The sequence below is a fragment of the Conger conger genome, chromosome 1, assembly GCF_963514075.1.
Source record: "Conger conger chromosome 1, fConCon1.1, whole genome shotgun sequence".
Lineage (NCBI taxonomy): Eukaryota > Metazoa > Chordata > Actinopteri > Anguilliformes > Congridae > Conger > Conger conger.
In genome coordinates this window covers 63,748,666-63,770,623 of record NC_083760.1, presented here as the reverse complement: position 1 = coordinate 63,770,623, position 21,958 = coordinate 63,748,666, and the positions used below count along the sequence as shown (strand labels likewise).

Genomic DNA, 21,958 nt, shown 5'->3' with positions numbered 1-21,958 from the left:
CTGGCAAACATCCGACGACTCAGAAAGGGAAAGCAGGGCTTGTCTCAGGCTGTTTTCAGCAGGGGAGGAGAACTGCTGACCCGGACTGGGGATATTGTCGGGCGGTGGAAAGAGCACTTTGAGGAGCTCCTGAACCCGAACAACACGTCCTCTGTGGAAGAGGCAGAGCCTGAAGATTCGGGGGAATCTGCACCTATATCCCTGGCGGAAGTTGCTGAGGTAGTCAAAAAGCTCCTCAGTGGCAAGTCGCCGGGTGTGGATGAGAATCGCCCTGAGATGCTGAAGGCTCTGGACATTGTTGGGCTGTCTTGGCTGACACGCCTCTTCAGTGTCGTGTGGAGGTCGGGGACAGTACCTGCAGACTGGGGTGGTGGTCCCCATTTTCAAGAAGGGGGACCGGAGGGTGTGCTCCAATTATCGGGGTATCACACTCCTCAGTCTCCCCAGGAAAGCTTACTCTAGGGTGGGAACGAGTCATTGCCCCAAGTGAAGGAGTTCCAGTATCTAGGGGTCTTGTTCACGAGTGAGGGTAGAAGGGAGCATGAGATCGACAGGCAGATCGGTGCAGCATCAGCAGTAATGAGGGTGTTGCACCGGACCGTTGCGGTGAAGAGGGAGCTGAGCCGGAAGGCGAAGCTCTCGAGGTTTTCCGGGCTCTTTGGAGGTTTTCCGGGCTCGTCCAACTGGGCGGAGACCCCGAGGTAGACCCAGAACCCGCTGGAGAGATTATATATCTCTCCTGGCCTGGGAACGCCTCGGGATCCCCCAGGAGGAGCTGGAATGCGTTGCTGGGGAGAGGGAAGCCTGGAATACCCAGCTTAGCCTACTGCCACCGCGACCCGACTCCGGATAAGCGGGTGAAAATGGATGGATGGATGGATGGATAATATCCAGAAAGCATAAAGCCAGAGGAAAAAGCCAGTAACCCTACTTGATCACAGTATCAATCAGAGAGGCCAGGTTTTAATCCAATGCAGGCTTGCCTAATTACACAGAAGTAACTCGCCTGGCATGCCTACAATGTGTAGGTGGTGCAGTCCTCTTGCAATGTCCCTTGACTGCGCAGCTCAGCTGACTGACGGCAGACTGGAAGTAAGAGAAGTGGCTACGTGCATTTCAGAGGACATGTACGAAGTCTCTGCTCAAGCAACAGACATGATGCACACAAGCCATATTGTCAATACATGCCGACAAACCAAAAAGGTATTCAAAAATTGTGAAACAGTATATAAGCTGGGCCCTGTAGTCAAGCCTCAGATTTGAACGAACGTATCATGGAGGATGAACGGCAGGATATAGCCATAATCGGTCTCATCCTGCCAGGAAGAGGCCAAGAGTGAGATATACTGTATGCCACTCTACCCATTGTGACCTGTAGGTTGAAAAATATTCACCGGGCTTCTGAATAAGTTAATTAAAAGAGTGCACACACTTCAATGCACACACTGATCTTTCTGTGGATTTGGGTGGCACTGTAGTGACTTTAAGTTGTGAGAACTGATATTAAAAGAGGGAGGAAATCATTGTTAAAAAACACAAATGAGAGTGATCTGGAAGGCACAATAGGGAAGTGAAATTACTGTAACTGCAATATAATTACAAGGTAATACTAGTTTGAGGTTGTCAAAAGAAACAATGTTGTAAATGTGCATAGAACATACTGAGGGTTGGTTTCATTGAAAGGAACTGTAACTGTCATGATGAAGTGTTTGCATAATCCTCTAATTGCCACCCTAGCGGAACAGGAAAGGGCGAGGAAAGGCAGTCTGGAATTAAATTGAAAATGTGCTCTATGCCCAGTTTAGCATGAGATAAATTCTGTCTCTCTCTTCCTCTTTCTATGCTGCTGTGCGACTGTAATATGGTTCTGTGAATTTTAAAATGCAGGCAGATGGGTAAACACAGGGAGGGAGGGATTCTTTTGGCCCATGGACCCGTCTGCACAGTGCTTCTTTCATATCCATGAGCTGTTGACTTTTATTAAATGTCCTGCTTTCGGCTTGCAGAGAACTCAAGGGACTGAACGATAAATTAACCAAGGACTGCCTCTCATGTTAAACACCACATTACAAGGAATCATGTACAGTAAAGACAGACAGCATTGATTGATTCAGCATACAAAAGTGGGCACTGCAGTAAAGTGGGTGACATCTGGGAGGTGATATACACTCACCGAGCACTTTATTACACCTACTTATTCATGCGATTACCTAATCAGACAATTGTGTGGCAGTAGTGCAATGGATACAATCATGTAGATACGGGTCAGGAGCTTGGGTTAATGTTCACATCAACCATCAGAATGGGGAAAAAATGTGATCTAAGTGACATTGACCGTGGAATGATTGTTAGTGGCAGACAGGGTGGTTGAGCATCTCAGAAAGTAACACACACTAGTCTCTAGAGTTTGCAAAGAATGGTGCATGAAACTTTTAAAAAATCCAGTGAGCAGCCGTTCTGCAGACAGAAATGCCTTGTTAATGAGAGACATCAGAGGAGAATGGCCAGACTGGTCAAAGCTGACAGGAAGGTGACAGTAACACAAATAACCACACATTACAACAGTGGTATGCATAAGAGCATCAGCATGAACACACAATGCATCATAACTGTAAGTGGATAGGTTACAGCAGCAAAGTCTGGAAACTCTCACCTTACAGGGTGAGTGTGAAAGCTACAAATGTCCAATGTCCTCAGCTGGTCAATTACAGTAGAAGTCAGTCAGTCAATGAGAATCAGCAGAGAGGTGCAACTAAAGGCTCCATTCATTTATCTGGTTGCTCTCAATTCTTTTGGATACATAAAATATTTTCCTTTTGGATTTTCCTAACTTCTTCCTCAGCTTGCTTTAATCTGTAGGATAGTGTCATTATGACAACACTTAGTTAATTTATTTATTTAATGCATTTTTATTATTCATATAAATATGAATTCATCTAAATATAGTATTTACATGAACATAGGTGGTGAATAAATGCAGAAGGTGAAGAGGAAGTTTGAACTCTACAAAACAAACACCATATACACCCCTGAAAAATAGTGCTCTATACCGTAGCTCATTGAGCCCCAGAAGCTGGTGAGTTCATTATTTTACAATAAAGATTGATCTCCAGCTTGAAAGAGTAATCCATAATTTCACAAGCAATAAAGTATAGCACGTATAACAGTACAGGGCAATGAATCAAAGTAGGATTAGAAAATGAGAGGGTATCCACAGATGGATTGCATTTTACATAAATCACAAATAAATATATAAAATAAATCACTGGTAGGGTCTCAGGCACAAGGACTCAGGGAACATGGAGCTTAGAGTGATATGTTGGGATGTTTTAGACTAAAAATAAATGAGGCAGAACTGAAGGGAGGAAAAGACACTGTGAGCTGATATACTGTAGGAGGCTGAATTATAAATATTAACCCTCCTATTATGTTGAGAATGTGACTGCTTTTATGTTTGGGGACAAATTGACCCCAACAGTTTAAATAAATGCAAAATTATTGCAAACAAAGTCACCTTCTTATTGTCTCCCAAATGACTAGCCTTTTATACGATGAATATGAAAGATCTGTGACAAACATCTCATTTTAGAGCCTGAGGTACAGGAAGTAAATTTAGCAACTGTATGGGAAAGTGCCACTACAATCATTCACAAAGATGGTTGTATATTTTCTGACATTTTATACAGTTACAGATGGTCAAAATAAGCCCATACAACACATGCAAACTTGGTACAGGACTTCTAAAAACAAAGCATTGTTTATTGCATGTTTACTATTTAATCCCACCAAAATAGAAACCAGAAAATCATACAATATCAAGATGAAAAAAAGTTAACTGGTTTTAAGAGATGTCAAACAGTGAATGGGGTCAAATTGACCCCAAACATAATAGGAGGGTTAAACAACTGTTGCTCTCAGTCTATTTGATTTTTCAGACATTTTAATTCTCTGTGCTTACAACAAAGTCTTGTGGACAATATAAAATACCCAATTCATTATTGTGCATGCTGTTCAAAGCTTAAAATTGTAAACAAGCAGAAAGTTTATTTTGGAATGAAGTTAAATACAAAGCGGGCCATCCTTGGGATTCCTTCTCCATGCAGCAGCAGGTAATCATTTGTGGTTAATAATGAATGTAAAAACCTATCAATAACAAAACGATACAGTACATTTGAGTATGTCTATATAACTGAAGCAAAATACTGTACGATTACAGCAAATGTAGCTATTGAAATAGCAACCAGAAGAAACTGTGTGCTGCACTTCTATGTGTGCAGGGTGAGTCTTTATATGGCTTAGAACTAAATAAGCCCACATGGTATCCAGGTGAAATTTATGGAAGTTTTTTTATTTGGCATTTTCCAGTTTCCAAAAATATAATGAATCCACGCAAGTGTAATTGCAGGCTTTAACAGACTGGGACTAAAAACACACATTAGACTGTAGCTACAATCAGAGCCATTAGCATGAGGGTTTCTGGACTGATTAGAGGAGGTAATCAAAGCTTTGCAATCATCCCAGCTTATTTACACCCTCCTCCACCTCCTGGCCCAGTCACAGTGGCTCTGTAATCAGCCTGGATTCTGTTACCAAAAACCTCAGAAAAAGTACACAACACAGATGGAAAACCAAAATAAAGACTGTGGTGTACGTAGTTGATTAGCACACCCTGGGACATCCTTGAGTTTTGTTGTTGTGTGTTGACTTGGCTGACCATTTTTACTTGCAAATTCATGAAGCACCACCATTCTCATCTTTAAGGATAGAGAGAAGAGGCCCTCTTTCCTCTACACACAGTGGGGTCCAAATGTCTGAGACCACATTGAAAATATGGTGGGTGGGGGGGGGGGCTTCATGTAAATTGAAATAAACAGACAGTTATAGGATGAAAGCTTCGCAAGAAAAAAGTCAAGCAGTAACAGCACAAGATGACAAAGCAAATACTAAGACATCCTGAAATGAATGTAATTTTTTCAAAGATTCAATTTTCACTTAAATGTTTATGCTGAAAATATAATTAGTAATAAAAATGTTTTCAAGCATTTTCACTAGTGTTCTCAGACTTTTGTTTTTAATGCTGTTATTCCCTTATATTCTCTGTTTGCCCAATCCTATTCATCAAGCACTAATTGAAGAAAATTCTGCTACAGATTTGGGAGAGTGTTGACAAGTCTGTGCCATCCACCGAATATGTACTATGTACTCCTTCTCCTTTTACCACTCTGCAGTTAAGGCTTGCACAGACATGAGCTAGAGGAAGATGCTTAATGCACAGCCAGCAGGGGTTGCTGGCGCATGATGCGACGCGGCTATTGTGAACGACTGGAACCCTTGCATCCCTGGGCCATGCTTGAGCCAACTCTGCATCACCCTGCAGGGCTGCTGGCTGCAGTCGGCTCTGGCCCAATTCTTCACCAGACTGTGGAGCCCATCCACATGCACTGAAAAAGCGCTTTAGACAAGGCAGACAAGGCACCCAGCAGCCCACATCATTGCCTTTGATGGAGCGCATCATTTCCTTCTGTCCTCTGATGTGCCATTGAAAACGTCCTAAATCAAATTAGCTCTTAAATTTATGTTCAGCGGACTACAGTATTAAAGTTAACCATTGCAATATTAGAGGTTACTGTGGAAACATAACAAAGGGCTTACAGTATAAAGCACTGGACAGAATAACGGCCTGCCACCAAACCACTCACCGCAATCACAGTCCACAATGGGCGGCCCTGAGCTTAGCAAAGCCCCCACCATTCTAAAGTGCAACTTGTTCTGAATGTTTTTTCTCCTCTTCAGTTTCAACTGTGTAGGAACTGGCAGGTGGCAATTCAATTTCCCACAAGAAGTGCACTTATTCTATTAAAGAGCAGGGCAGGTTCCTGCGGCTGGGTGAAAGCTGAGTGGCAGGAGGTTTGTTCATGACGCTGGGGGCAAGGAGCATGGTGCCTGTCAACAGCAGGTTGAAACCTAACTGGGGGAGGTCACACCGACCCCCCTCAGTAATGCCACTTCCCAACAATAAATATTTCTGTCAATTCAATGAATCAGGCACTGAATCTATAACTGTAGCCTCCCTGCATATAACTGCAGCTGAATAAAACACTCCATGAACGTGCGACAGTAGTATGTTTTTCCAGTGTTCGTGCTATATTTTTATTTTGTGTGAAAAGGTGAAAAGGAGCCCACAGACATAAATATGTTTTGGTTATTGATTATTATGAATAGCCTTCATAAACTGTATAAGAAGAGCATACCTGCATTACCTGCACAAAAATAGAAATAAAGAAGGCCATTTAAAATAATGAAATTGTTTGCATTTGAAAAAAATGCTGAGTGAAAAAAAAAAAACAAGATTAAAAGTGACAAACCCAACTACTTTCCAAACTGCTGTACTTGACATACCCAGTTTAGGTGCTGTCTTTCTTAATGAATTCTCTCGGCTCACAAATTAGTGGTTTTTAAGCCGCAGTTAGTCTTCACAGCCTCGGATCCCAAATGCAATCTCAACAGATGAAAACAAAAGCTAAAACGAAGACACTCACTGCTCTTTTATGTGAGAACAATCCAGGCAAAAGGAAACACCTGAGCAACAGTCACTGTAACACCTATTAGTCAGTCACTTCAGTCCTCCCTGAGCTGGGGCCCACAAACTGCAGTAGATTTATCTAATCAAACAGGCAGCAGCAGAGACCCTCCTCCACAGACGGCACGAGTCAATTAGCGCTCCGCACCACTTACCCCACGAGACAGCGCTCCAGTTTATTAAAATAAAAAGCCTCTCGTCTCTGAGGCCAGGCTTCATGTGAAGGAGGAACAGTTAATTGCTCCTTGTGGTGAGCTACTGTAGTACCTCCAGCGAAGCAATACAGCACGATATGACATTACAGCAGGCAGGTCTGGAACATTCCAGAAAGTCAAGTCACGTTGTTTATTGTGGTGATGTCATGCAACCAAAATTGTCCCCAACCAAAAGTGGATTAATAGTATTCCCATCTGCCAACTCCAACCAGAGTAAAAATCTCTCAGATCATATTCAACCTCTCCCGCCCCCTGCTTCCAGTACTCATAACATAACTGCAGTCCACTTTCAACATTTGCATATGATCCCTTGCTGATGATTCATTATTACTCATGTTCTCACAAACCCACTCTGGTCCTGGCCCATTTTCAGAGTTTTGGGTTATTCTTTACTGTTGGATCAGAGCATATTGGGCTTGCATAAATGAACCTTTTCTTGCATCATGGAAATGGGTATTAGCTGGTCCTGCCGGAGATGGGAACGGGAATCCCCTAGATTGTTACGCTCACTGACAAAGCAGACATTGCTCAGCAGTTCCCTCTGAGCCCGTTGGTTGAAGGTCTCAGAGGAAATCAACAAATGAGAGGTGGGCACCAGACCCTGACAGAACCAGGCCAGGGGACGCAGACCTTATGACAGGAGCCTTCTGGCTGCCAAACCTGCTGCGGCTCTGAAGAACAGCCCGGGGAGGTGGGTGTCAGAAACAAAAGTTTTCAACACTTTGACAGTGGGGCAAGAGCAGGTGCATCTGAGGAATGCTGAGGACTGTGGGTTTGTTTGCTGATATACTCAAGTAGAAACAACAAGAAACTCTACAGTGTATGCAGAACAGCCATTAATATATAATATTAATATCTAAAGATAGATGATCACAGCAAATTTGGATAAAATATTTACTGAGGGTGCAAGTCTCTTTCTGTAATAAATGTTGTGGATCACACTGGTAGGAGAGATAAATCCCATGCAGGAAAAGAAAAAAGCTTTGAATACTGTAGGTGTGTTTCACTTGGAGGAGAGAATTGTAAAATGTGGCAATATGAACAGAAGGTTGATAATGGCGATGATGGATGCCCCCGGAGTTTAGCTGAGGCACACAGCTCTATCCGTACTCACTCCCGCATACGCTCCAGTCTGGTCTCAGCCATTGTGCAGTTGATGATACCCGGCCCCTGGGGTCCCACTTGGGCTACCTCTGTCACTGTTTCTGAGCCTGAAACAAACAAACAGAAGGCAACACATATTTCAGGACTGGGCTAACCATGAAAGAGACACACCCATACACACATAGATACAGTATATACACATACAGGGCCTCATTTATCAAACGTGAGCCGTAAATCCTTCGGACATGCATTCACACAAATGATGTAGGATTTATCAAAGTTTTCGGATGTCAGTTTTTTAGGATACGAACACATTAAACGAGTGGTCTCAGCTGTTTGTATTGTGTGGGGAAATGAAAGCGCACGGTTGGTAAAGCTTGTTCTGTGCTTATACTATTCCCTTCATTCATATTTTATTTTGATCTAATTTTCGTGGGAGTGTCATGTGATTGCCTGGATGGGTGCCCATCCATATACCAGTCTCTGCGTTCCAGGGTTGGGTTTGAGCACTTGTTACCTTCTGGGAAACACAGACTGGAGATTTAACCGGAGACTTCATTGGACAAGTATGTCCTTGGAAGTTTTGCCCCATATTACGAAACAGCTACGCTCAGTGATTTTAAAAAGGCCTAAACACAGAATTTAAGAATTTATTCCAAATAATCTCAACTGAAACAAGCATGACAGTGCTCCTTTAAAGCCATTTAGCCAAAAAATGTGTTCTATATTGTATCAGCATAATTTACAGCAGAATCAAGTCCCACATCCCAATTCCGATAGAAATCCATTCAAATGCAAAGAGTTTTAGTATCGATTAATTGCCCAAATAATTACAGCTTTGCAATGACCATCTGAGTCTCCAGGCTGGAACGCAATAAAAAATACTGTATGTGGTCTGAATTGTTCACACAACACAGACCAAAACAAATCACAATAGACGATGATTCAATACTGTTATTTTTGAGAAGGGATGGTACACAGAATACTAAAAATACTAGAGAGTCAATGTGACTTATTTTTGGGTAACAGTTATCATTTTAAATTTAAAGATATAATTTCAGAAAAGTTATTCGTCCACTGAATTTTTATATTAAGATATTATATTAATATCGAAAATTCATGTTTGAGAATTATGAAATGTATCAATAATTTATTATATAGTCTTCATGGTTATCAGTATGGATTTTGGAGGGCATGGTATGCTGTCCCCTTTTCAGTGAAATATACTGTCCCATTTCAGTGAAATATACTGTCCCCTCTCAGTGAAACATACTGTCCCTTTTGCAGTGAAATATACTGTCCCCTTTGCAGTGAAATGTACTGTCCCCTCTCAGTGAAATATACTGCTCCCTGTCAGTGAAATATACTGTCCCTTGTCAGTGAAATATACTGTCCCCTGTCAGTGAAATATACTGTCCCTTGTCAGTGAAATATACTGTCCCCTCTCAGTAAAATGGCCCTGCCAGACTTCTGTGGGAAGGTATTTTAAAGCACCAATCAAAGCCTTGTTCCAGATGTATGATTCTTTTCTTTTTGCTTTGACTGCTGAGATTACGACATTGTCTCTGTCTGTGGAAGTCTATTTACAATGACGTCTTCTGCTGAAATGAAATCTCTTTCCACATTGTGTATGGAGAGCAATAGGGGTAATTACCGTTTACCAAATAATACTGTACCAGTGCTATAGCGGTTTGAGTTCATAGAACATAGATTCATGTAAAGAAGTGTATGAAAATGTTATGCGTAAGACATCCTTATTGAGCCCATGAATCACAGTATATTGCACATCAGGCATATTTGGTCACAGCGCAGGAAGAATTAGCATGCAATTATGTATGTGGAGTTCACAATGTCTGCACAATAGATTGAACAGATATATTATTTTGTAACAATGAGGAGTACAGACCTAAATATAGTAATAAAAGTGAACTAAAACGATAACATCAGTTTCACCACTGATTCCTATATGAAGGCAAAATCAGAATCACAAAAAGATTTGCAGAGAAACTCGTATGGTCATGTTCTGCAGGGATTCCCAAACTTGCTTGATTTTCAGATATTATGCAAGCCCAGACAAAATATATTCAAACATTTGAAAGCTGTGTTTCAGGTGAGCAAGCAGAGAGCAGCACCCTCCATCTCTGGCAGGTTGACATGAGGGTTATGGTTTGTTGGGTCAGTGTGTGTGTGTGTGTGCGTGCGTGTGTGAGAGAGTATGAGTATGTACGCATGCATGTGAATGTGCTGCATGCGTATGCAAACGTGCATTTATGTTTTCTTTTTTGTTTACGAGCATGTGTATGTATGAAATAATTTCCCTAATGGCCTTGGATGCCAGCTTACTGTAGACTTTAACCTGTCTTCCAGAGACAAGCTGTATCTTCTGACCCAACCCAAACCCCCCCCCGCCAATTATCTAGTCAGACTCTGATAGAAATGTCACATTTAAAATATGGGACCTCAAGGTCAAGGTTGTTTGGTGTATGTTAACAGGAGATGAGAGGGGTGGGGGTTGAAAGAGCTGTAGGGACTACAACTTCCACATTCCCACAGGAGAATTCTGCGACGTCCACCACGAATGACGTCTAACTTGGTTCAGCCAATCCCGTAATGGCGGGAGCAATAAACGGTCCCGTATAAGAGCAAGACACGTTCTTGGGATCTCTCTTCTGCTTCTTCTGTTCTTCTGCTTCTTCTCTTCGACGCACCCCTTTTGGCCAGTCGCTTCAGCTCATCTGCTCCGAGACTCGGACAGAGGCTGAATGCTGCACAGCGCACTACCAGGCCTACGGACACACCCAGTTACCTCGCGGTAACTACGTGGCCTATAGTGAGTGGAAATTGTTGTACGCGGAACGCTACATCAGTTTACCCCAATAAAGCCCAACAACGAAACAGCAACGAACTTTTACACCTGGAAAAGGACCAGCGGATCAGACGACAACGCGCTCGGACACCATTCACAGCACCATCGCCGCTTCTACAAGGACAGCATGTCTTTTGGATCCAGCAATGCGTATGGACTCAGTAAGAAAACAAACATTCAGGCATAGCCAGTGTTTAGTTTAGTCTTAACTGTTTTTGTGAATCTGTGTTTCAATATTTACCATCCAACCATTGTAATGTGTTTCGTTAGCTACATATATATGTACGTGAATTGATTCGCCGTCTTTTGCGCATATATAGAGTAAAACTACGCAAGTAGTCCCTTCTCACAGCTAACTCTAACACATTACCACACCCAGAACTCTAGCGACACGCGCGCTTGCGCGCGCCACACACACGCACACACACATACCAAACTAAATTTCCTTACTAACTTCCCGTTAGTTTATCTGTTATGTGTTTGTATGTTTGTTTAATAAATATATTTTATTAAACCCCGGTGTCCGTTTTGGAATCGCATAGACATGAGAGCCGAGTTAAAGCAGTCTTTCGAAGAACTTCCAACCTTCAGGTTATCGGTATGTTCAATCATTAATATTGGTTATTTTAATTATTAATTGAAATACTATATTTGTGGTTGGATATTTCTGATAACAGTAATTTTATGAGACTGATTACTTTTCGCAGTTATACTGCAACACAACGTTTAACTGGCGCCCCGGTTTCGTAGAGAGTAAAATCCCTGCGTTATTTGGCGGCCCGTGCAAGGACCCTACATAATTTGGAGTCCCGTGCGAGGACCCCTACATATTTTGGCGCCCCGTGTGAGGAAGACTAGCTTTGGCTCAAATTTCATGTCTTGTGACTTCATAACGAATTCCCCTTCCTAATTTGGAGCTCTGCGTGAGAAAGACGAGCTTTGGCTCATGTCACGTGACTCCAGAACGAATTCTCGGCATTCTTTCTCAGCTAAATTGCCACCAGTGCAATTTTTTGAAAATACCGCTAGATGTCACCCTTGTACCATTTTTGAACGCCTGCATGAGCCGCTTTCTCAATATACTGCCCCCTCGTGTAACATTGTGGCATTACATTCGTAATCTTACACGGTAGTTTGTTGATTGGCATTTACCTTCCGGTATAATACGTATTATCAATAATAGTATTATTAGCCGCACTGTATTATTAATTATAATTACTTTGTCAAAGTAATTTTAATAATTAATTGAATTTTACATTTAAATCCAAATTTAATTGTAATTTCAACCAATCACATTCTGGTATTTAGGATTAATGTGATCAGCATCACAGTTCCTATTTTACGGTCTGAATATCCGCCATATGTTCGGTCATTTTGCTGTTGTTGCATTGCAGTACCGCTAGTGCAACTCGAGTCCCTGTGTGATGCTATAGCTACCTTGTACGATAGTTAGAGAATATTCAAAGAGCGTTTTAAATTCTTTATCCTTCATCACAACTTGTATGTTGGATTGTGATTTTGGTGAACAATTCATTGCCAACTTTTAGGAGCTCAAGGCTCTTGTGAAATAGTTAACTTCAAGAGTACCCTCTTAAGTTACTGATTCAGCTTTTAGCTTTATTTGGCGTGAGATATGGAACCCATATCTATTGATGAGTACCTTTCCTTTTTAGCCCAAGGTTTAGCACCTGGCTACGTAGCTTTCCTGAATCAGATGAACCTCACTGATTGTAGGAAAGAAATGTTCTCCTTAATCAACGAGAAAGGTCACTCCCCCACCCAGTCAAAAGACCCAATTCTAAGTTGTCTGGTCTTGAATTTTGCCAGACAGATTAGTCTTGCTCTTCAGAGCAACAAAAACTTAGAATCAGAGATGGCATACCTCAAAGGACAACACACCAGTGTTTTACTTGAGCTTCAAACTGTTGGCAAGAAAGCAGTACAATACTTGCGTGATCTGCATTCAGCCGAATCAGATCTTTGTTCCTACAGAGAGGAATTATTTCAGTTGAAGAGTGGATGCCACAAGCTACCACATCCACTCTCTTCTGTAAGCCTGCTTTCTCAGGCTTGCCCATCTCCTGCTTCCTCCTTACACCACAAGGCGGGGGAAGGGGGGTCACAAATTGATTCGGGTTTGTCAGATCCCGGTTCCACAGCTTGCTCTGATGGAGACTCGTCAGTCTCCTCAGATTGCAGTGCTGTTGACCACCCATGCAATGGTTTGCCCACCTCTTCCCTGGAGAGGGAAAGGGGGGACTCCATCCCAACAGTGGTCCATCTCCGCAAGGGAGAAACAGTCAGGCAAGTACAGGACTGCACCTTCCATGCCCACCCCTCTCGTGAGGAGGTCAGGGAACCCTCCCGTGGACACGGTAGAGGAGATCTAACATTATTAATTGGGCACACAAAAAGCAACGCTAATCCCGCTAGCTTTCCCTTTATAACTGAGAGGATAGGTGACAGCTCTGTTCAGTACACTGACAGCGACAATTCGTCTTCTGCCAACCATTGTGAGAATGACTGTTTTGTAGCTCCACCCCCTAAACCAAACCGAGGACGTCGAGCTCCGCATGAAACGCATTCACATTCAAATGTGATTTCAGTCTCTCCTTCTCCAAACAGGCAGACGAGTGCAACTTCACAGGGTCTTCGCTTTGAGGAGCTAGAGGCCATGGCGAAGTATGTCCACACATTTGACCCCAAGGACTCCAAATTTAACATTCAGAGTTACTTGAGAGAAGTTGACTACTGTCTCTCGGATCTGCCCAGGGCAACCGATCGAGAAAAGGTACGACTGGTATGGAAAACCTCTACCAGAAAGATCCATACATTTATGGAACAACTTCCACCACAGGTTCGTTCCAGCTATCCCAAGGTTTGTGAAGCATTGGTAGCTGAGTACCTGCCACGGTTTGATCAGGCCACAGCCATGATCAAATCTGTGGAGGTTAAACATAGCCGTACAGAACGACCAAAAGACTTTTACCAACGTCTTAAACATGCTTTTTTCCAGGGCAGAAACGGACCAGGCTTAGATGAAGATCAAGCCTTCAAATCCCTTTTTGTGCACAACCTGCACCCCTGTGTCCGAACTCATGTTTCACTGTTTTCAAGGGGCCAACACTCAGCCCTTGAATTAAGAAATGAAGCCCAAATGGTCTGGGACACTTTAAGGATTGTGCCCAGGAACGAGGTATTGGAAACAGCTAAGCACGTTGTTCCAACCAAGCCTGCCGGCACTTCCCAAGTTGCCCCATTAAAATCTAATGGCTCAAAACAACGGCATGTGAGTAAGTTCCCGGTTAAGAGCCACCATGGTCGCTTCTCACACTCTGATTCCAGCCGGAATTGGAGAGAAGACCGACCCGGTAGGCCCAAGCCTCAGAGTCACCAGCATGACTCTGATAGGGAAGATACCTTGTCTGAAGAGAGCTTCTTCAGTTCCTCTGAGGACAACTAAAGCCTCTAACCTTTGTTCAGTAGTGTGTATGCCTTGAGTAACCACTCCAAAGAGCTATCTGGTCTTGTTCAACCTCCATCAAAAGACGTTGAATAAGACTGATCTATAGCCGTGGTCTCTTCACAGGCAGACTCCCAGCTGAAGCTTTGACCACTTTCTTTTGCACACCTTTCCTACCAAAGGGGGGTGGCAAAATAAACTGGTAGTTTATAGCAGCCACTTAGATTTGCATGTAGCAGCAGCAAACGCAGATCGTAAGTAGGTACTGTAGAGTTAAATCCGACACCTGTTATAACTCGTAAACGTTCATTGCTTCTTTCTACACCTACTGAACCATCGTAAAGTATTGCATGTAGAAACTACAGTGTAATCTTTACAAGTATATTGCCACACCCCAGTGTGCCTTACTCCACCTCTTCCCCAAGCAAGACAAGACCACTTGTGAGCTTACCACATCATTTAGAAATGAGACCACCTCTCCATTTCCTTCCTGATGACACAGCCATAAGGTTAAGCTTGGATACAGAAAGCTGCCCTAATTTGAAAATGCCCCCACATATTTCAGATGACAACCCTCATCAGCAACCTGACTGTAGGGACTAGAACAATTGGTCAGTCTGAACAAGACTTCCAAAAAGGCTACAGCCTCTCCATCCTAGACCCCTACATCATCTGAACATTTTCATGGCTGGGTCATTCCTGTTGGTGCTCCACCTTCTGGACACCATCCAATAACTAACAAAACACCTGAACTAACAAAACGACTAACCCTTTCACCAAGGTTTCTCATGTTTTGTGACAATGTATTCACTGTTCGACCTTAGTGTTTCACATTGTTTGTATCATGTGTTTTAGACCAGTTTAGTTAATTGTTGATAAATGCCTGGATGTTTGTCAGTCAATTGTGAACTGTGTTACCGACCCAATGTACTTGACCTGTGGACTGTGAACTGACTTTTGTGCTCTCGAGGAACACTGGCTTCAGCCGCATCCTGAGACCACAGGGGGGATGTAGGGACTACAACTTCCACATTCCCACAGGAGAATTCTGCGACGTCCACCACGAATGACGTCTAACTTGGTTCAGCCAATCCCGTAATGGCGGGAGCAATAAACTGTCCCGTATAAGAGCAAGACACGTTCTTGGGATCTCTCTTCTGGCTCTTCTGCTTCTTCTGTTCTTCTGCTTCTTCTCTTCGACGCACCCCTTTTGGCCAGTCGCTTCAGCTCATCTGCTCCGAGACTCGGACAGAGGCTGAATGCTGCACAGCGCACTACCAGGCCTACGGACACACCCAGTTACCTCGCGGTAACTACGTGGCCTATAGTGAGTGGAAATTGTTGTACGCGGAACGCTACATCAGTTTACCCCAATAAAGCCCAACAACGAAACAGCAACGAACTTTTACACCTGGAAAAGGACCAGCGGATCAGACGACAACGCGCTCGGACACCATTCACAGCACCATCGCCGCTTCTACAAGGACAGCATGTCTTTTGGATCCAGCAATGCGTATGGACTCAGTAAGAAAACAAACATTCAGGCATAGCCAGTGTTTAGTTTAGTCTTAACTGTTTTTGTGAATCTGTGTTTCAATATTTACCATCCAACCATTGTAATGTGTTTGGTTAGCTACATATATATGTACGTGAATTGATTCGCCGTCTTTTGCGCATATATAGAGTAAAACTACGCAAGTAGTCCCTTCTCACAGCTAACTCTAACTCATTACCACACCCAGAACTCTAGCGACACGCGCGCTTGCGCGCGGCACACACACGCACACACACATACCAAACTAAATTTCCTTACTAACTTCCCGTTAGTTTATCTGTTATGTGTTTGTATGTTTGTTTAATAAATATATTTTATTAAACCCCGGTGTCCGTTTTGGAATCGCATAGACATGAGAGCCGAGTTAAAGCAGTCTTTCGAAGAACTTCCAACCTTCAGGTTTTTCAGGTATGTTTAATCATTAGTATTGGTTATTTTAATTATTAATTAAAATACTAAATTTGTGGTTAGATATTCCTGATAATAGTAATTTTATGAGACTGATTACTTTTTGCAGTTATACTGCTACACAACGTTTAACTGGCGCCCCGGTTTCGTAGAGAGTAAAATCCCTGCGTTATTTGGCGGCCCGTGCGAGGACCCTACATAATTTGGAGTCCCGTGCGAGGACCCCTACAGAGCTGACACAAATTAATTGCGATGAAGCACTGACCTGCACACAGTACAAAATGTTCAGCGTTAATTTAATGCTAACAGAGAACTTACAAGTCCAATGGGAACTGAACTGAACATTTTACTATGTACAAGGCAGGCCCTACAAACCCCATGGTCTTGGGATAGAATCCCAGCTTCGGGCAAAGCTTCCATGACCACTGTCCCAGACACTTTACCTCAACGACTTACAAAAAATACAGCTGTATAAATTGATGACATTTCGTGTATTGGTCATCGTAAACAAGCTTAGATAGGCTTGGCAGGGTGTGCTTTTGTCTTTGATGGTGCGGCATGTACAGTACTCACCACTGGACTCAGTTTCCAGAACATTCTCCATGTACTTCACCATGGCTTCCATGTCACAGTCCTGAAGGTAATACGACAGAGAAAAACTTGGAAAACTACTGTAAGTTCAACATTAATAAATGCTGGTGTATTGTATCTCTATCTCATCATATCTCTTCCAGGATATAGGCAGCTGAGATCTTCTGCAGGGACAGGTACAACATGGAACCACTCCACACGGCCGTGTCCAAATCAGCGCACTTTCCTACTATTGAGTATATAAGTTGTATATACAGTAAATTTGGACACAGCCCATGTTTCCTTTAGACTGATGGACATCAGTTTTCATCAAGGCTAACCTATGCACCATTCACACTGAAGCAACAACCATGGTAAAAGCCTTTCGCGTGAAAGGGTCAACCCACGTTATCTGACCCAGTTCCACCACCCTCATCATGATCTGGGATCTAGGATTCACTCTCAAGCGAACAAACAAATGACTAATGGTACCGTTTGATGCTAGTTAATTAAACTTGGGGGGGCCACTGGTCACAAGGTGGACAGATCAGAAGAAACCAAGAAGGGTCGGCGTACTGCCTTTTAATAACAAAAAGAAAAGCAACAAAGCTTTCTCGAATAAAAAATAAGGTTTTTTATTAGCCAAAAATGTTATAAATGCAAGAAATCATAAGGCAAAACAGAAATGACAAAACACCCTCACAAAAAGCCACAAGTGTCCACAAACCAGCTTCCCAAAAGCTCTACTCTCTCTAGAGACCTGGAAGTGATCCAGAGATTAGGCAATGGACCACTGCTATGGTGATTACAATTAACAGCTGTGGCCATTTTTGTGTGTAGGGCTTGTGCTGCCCTCTGGTGACAGCACCTTAATATTGCCATCGTGGTGCCACCCCCCGCCACATCGGTATCCAGGTAGAGAAACAGCAATAATCAGCATTGCTTTCACAACACTTTTCTAACCATTCCACAACTGCAAGAGGTAAAGCTCTATAGAATCAGATAGAAAAAGATGTGCACTGCTTCTGAACTTTCATTTATAAACTACTGCCGGGCAGAAGTCAACCTCATCCCTCTCTCTAATTTGGTTGGGTTCTAAGATTCTACTTCTCCACTTTTGTCACAGTGACAAATAGTTTTAATCTGCCTCAGCTTGTCAGGACTAGTATTTGAGTGGAGAAAAAACAGCAGGAAAACAGCCCAGAGAAATTCAGGAGTGACACTGCTATGCCACAGAAATCTCAGCAGATTGTAGCCTATGATGTGAAAGTTGTGTTCTTTTTTTATGGCTAAGGAAGAGGTACATTAATTTAAATAATGACATCACTATGTTCTAACCTTTGTGACTGAAGTGATAATTAGGCTTAATCTGTTTGTATTGCATCTGAATTGATTTACCCTGCATCTGCATTGGCATTATGTAAATTACACAGGCAGAATAAGCTAATTTTACACAAGGCTAAAATCTGCATTAGCCTCAGTTTTAAAACTGAAGCATAACCTACTCTCTGTGGCTCTCATGGGGGATAATGTCTTCTGTAATGGTATTTGCATCTTGCTTCCAGTTCTGAATTTAATCTGTGTATTTGCTGGTTGCAATTTTAGTCTATTAATATCCCTTTCACACAGAGTATTAATCTCCTGGGTTTGCCGTAGGTGTGAAAGGTTCAACAGGGGATACCCATCCAGGACCACGACCCTTCCGGGTTACTCGACCCAGGATTCAATGAAGAAATCCCATTGGTTATGACCGGATACGCGCTAGTATGTTCGTAACAGTGCTCGTTAAATTTTTGTTTTAAATTGTTGTCAGCTTAAAAAATGCATCTTTGGTCTTCCAGATCATTTCAGAGGTACATACTTCCAATTATCAGATAGCTCATGGCGTAATCATCATCAATCATCAAAAGTTGGTGTTATCCTGAAAGTTGAATAGTTGAGGGATGATTTGCAGAAGTAAACAGAAAAAGGTAAATTTGACTGAAAATGAGATTTTTTTTTTCAGTGGAAACCTTAAACCGCACCTTAAGGCAGGTGATTAGACATGATTAGACTTGACCTGGACAACCTGCCAAATGCTGAAGGATTATATAAATGTATTATACAAATTCCTTACATATTGTGGTTGGAGCATAAATCTCCAACCACAATATATAAACCGATATATAAATGTTGCCATGTACCAGCTAACACGTATGATGAGGCTGGGGAGTGAGGCTGCCCTGACATTTGATCACTCTCTTCCTTGTTGATGGTTTTGTTGGTTCAGCAGAAAGGTGCAGATCTCACCTGCCCACATGTTATGTGGAGAGTGTCCAAAGAGTTCTCGAAGTCTTCCTCGTCTTGTGTTTCCTCTTCATCCGAGCAGGATTCAAATCCATCTTCATAATAGTATGCCTCAGCAGTCAGTGGATCCTCTGGGATCTCTGAAGAAGAAGAAAATCAGGAAGCTCTGGTAACCAAAAATATTTTTTCTATTCTTTCAGCATAATGGGTTCAGTTATTTATGAGATTGACGAAAAATAAAATCAGTCTGAGAAACCATGAAAAATGTTGAAACTGGGAGAGGGAGTCAATCACATCCAAGCATTGAAGCCGAATGATTGATGTCCATAGTGTCTCATTTTATTATTCAAACAGCTTTTGATGCCATATCTCAGTGTTGAGAAATACTGATCTCAACTCTCAGTGAGTAAATCTGTGAAAATATATTTTGTATGGTTATCCCACTTAAGTATGTTTATCCCAATGACGAAAACTGGCATGAGTTATGATGACAATGTTGATGGTGAAATATACGGTCTATGGGTGAAACACTGTAAACAGGTAAAGCTGTTTAAAGCAGTACTCCCTTTTAGATACATTGACAGGCAGCAGAAATGTTTTGAAGTGGTTTTCTTTTAAGAATATTTGAAGAAACAATTAATGGGCAATGCCCTTTGTTTACCAACTATATGCCTTTATATATGTACAGTTGGCTCCAGAATTATTGGGACCATTGATAAATATGCATAAAAATGCAAGTGCACCTTATGAAGAAATTTTCAGAATAATTTATATGGGCTCCACAATTATTGGTACCCTTAATAAAAATTGAGAAAAAAGGCTCCATATAATAAACAAACCCTTAAACCCTGATTTATTAACCAACTGTATGGTTCTCACATACCTCACCGTATTCACTTCTGCTGAACCAAGTGGTTACTGAAATTGTACCAGCGAGTTAGGTTATTAACCTATCCTTTAAATAAAGGACTGCGTTTTCCCACTCAGAATTCAGCTGTCGCAAACAAGCTTGATTAATTTAGGAGTGAAATGACTGCATCTAGCATCAGCTAGAGTAAGTGTAGTTGTTGTGTATTTGCCATTATCTGTTCTGTTGTTTGAGTGGCTCAAATACTTCCTTTTAAGATATTATATTAGATATAAACAGAGAGCATATATCAAAAAGAGAAAATTAATTCCAATTAATTGGTGAATTTTTGTAGTTTCAGCCATCTCATGTTCGCTTCCTATTAATTTATAATGCTTTTGTTGTGCTAGGCCTAATTTCTCAATTCATTATGCATTTATGGAAGCCTGACATTGTGGTGAAGAGTAACTACAGGAACATTCTGAAACAAAACTTTTTTTTTTCCTCACAAGGAAAGATTCAAGGACTAAATAGACATGAATGCTCAGAGTTTCCATCCTACAAAGAGACAGAAAAGGCCTTTTATTTGTCAAATACACAGGCACCAGATGCTGTGTTTGGCAAAAATACTGTAGCTCTGCTCATGTAATCGTTGCAAGGTGCTGCATGCTTTTGGATGCAGTATCATTCAAAACTACACACTTGTGTCCATATGAAAATCAATCAAGTCCTAAACAAGCAGAATGGCATCATCTGGAAATCTGAGCCTTAATGGAAGATTCTAGAAATGAAGAAGAGCAGTCTGTGTGGGACTATACTGGTGAGGTGGTAACTGGCAAAGCTGTCTGGCGACGGACAGAGTGGACAAAATAGCCAGCTGGCTGTGGGGGTTGTAGGAAGCAAAATCAAGTCAATATACTGTATGGATTCTGGAGAGAGAGAACGAGATAACGGATAGAATGCGTGGTAACTGAGAAAGTGTGAAAGGAAGTGCAAGGGATAAAGACAAACAGATTTTGTTTCTTAAAATTAAAGACATTAAAGACAACAAATTTCTATTTTATCTATAGTATAAAATAATAATCAATGAGATCTCTCAGTACTATAACCAATGAACATACAGTATGAATCATGTGTTTGTTGGAAAATTGAGGAGATAAGGAAGCAAAAATGCACTAAAAGTACATTTAAAACACAAGCTTCAATTCTAATACTGCCATCATAACCACTGCCTCTGCATACTCGCAAACAATTGGAAATGTGTTTGGTTGGGGATAAAAAGATGTGTACAAGTTTCACTGAAAGATCACAATGCAGAAGTCAAAAGCACATAGACCACATACTGTACAGTACCAGGTACTCTCAGACACTGCCCCCCTCCCGATACCTTCTGAGAGCTCTTCAATATGAATGGGGCCCACTGTGGGTAACCCAGTAAAGATAATTGGGCAGCATGAGTTGGAGAACACTTTAGTTTGAACCAGTGGTTGACAGGCTTCAGTGAGCATATAAATAATGGACTCTCCTAGTCCTAGATTGTTTGACAGATATTTGATGAGATGAGATAGGAGCTACAGGTAGACACCCAAAAAAAAAAAAAAAAAAAAAAAAAAAAAAAAGATTAAATTGCATTCTTTTTACAAATTCCATGCACTTTACATTCTAAAATTCCTAAGAGTCAGTGTAATTTCTGTGAGTAAGCATAAAATAATAACCATTGTGCCATTCACTGTAAACCGTACCAAGTTGTAATGCCAGAGATTTTATTTACATGAATTGTACAGCAAATTTACATGCAGTGACTCAACCACAAAAGACAAACTTGAGTTTCCAAACAAAACAGGCTTACTTTCAGTGTATTTGCTAGCCTTTCATTTAGAAGCCAATAGTCCAAGATGTTTGCATTGTGTTCATAAAGCTTGTTAATCCATGTGGTGATATTTACATTTCTTGTCTTTTACTGCAGTCAGCCTTGCTAGAATTAACGCGAAAGCCACAAATCCACATAGACTAAGAGAAAATCAGAAAAGATTCTGGTGCTAGTTGCTTACTTCAGATAATCAT

The 21,958-nt window shown here is 41.7% G+C and overlaps 1 protein-coding gene across 2 annotated transcripts in view; it reads right to left on the bottom strand.

Annotated features, from left to right (window-relative positions):
• Nucleotides 1-21,958, bottom strand: part of nek11 (NIMA-related kinase 11) — a 72,603-nt gene that overhangs the window by 8,480 nt on the left and 42,165 nt on the right. For both annotated transcript variants that reach the window (XM_061224806.1, XM_061230437.1), the window contains 3 exons: nucleotides 19,051-19,187; nucleotides 16,765-16,825; nucleotides 7,910-8,006 (listed from right to left, as the gene is read on the bottom strand). In XM_061224806.1, coding sequence (XP_061080790.1) covers nucleotides 7,910-8,006; nucleotides 16,765-16,825; nucleotides 19,051-19,187 — 295 coding nt within the window. The remainder of the gene's footprint in view (nucleotides 1-7,909; nucleotides 8,007-16,764; nucleotides 16,826-19,050; nucleotides 19,188-21,958) is intronic.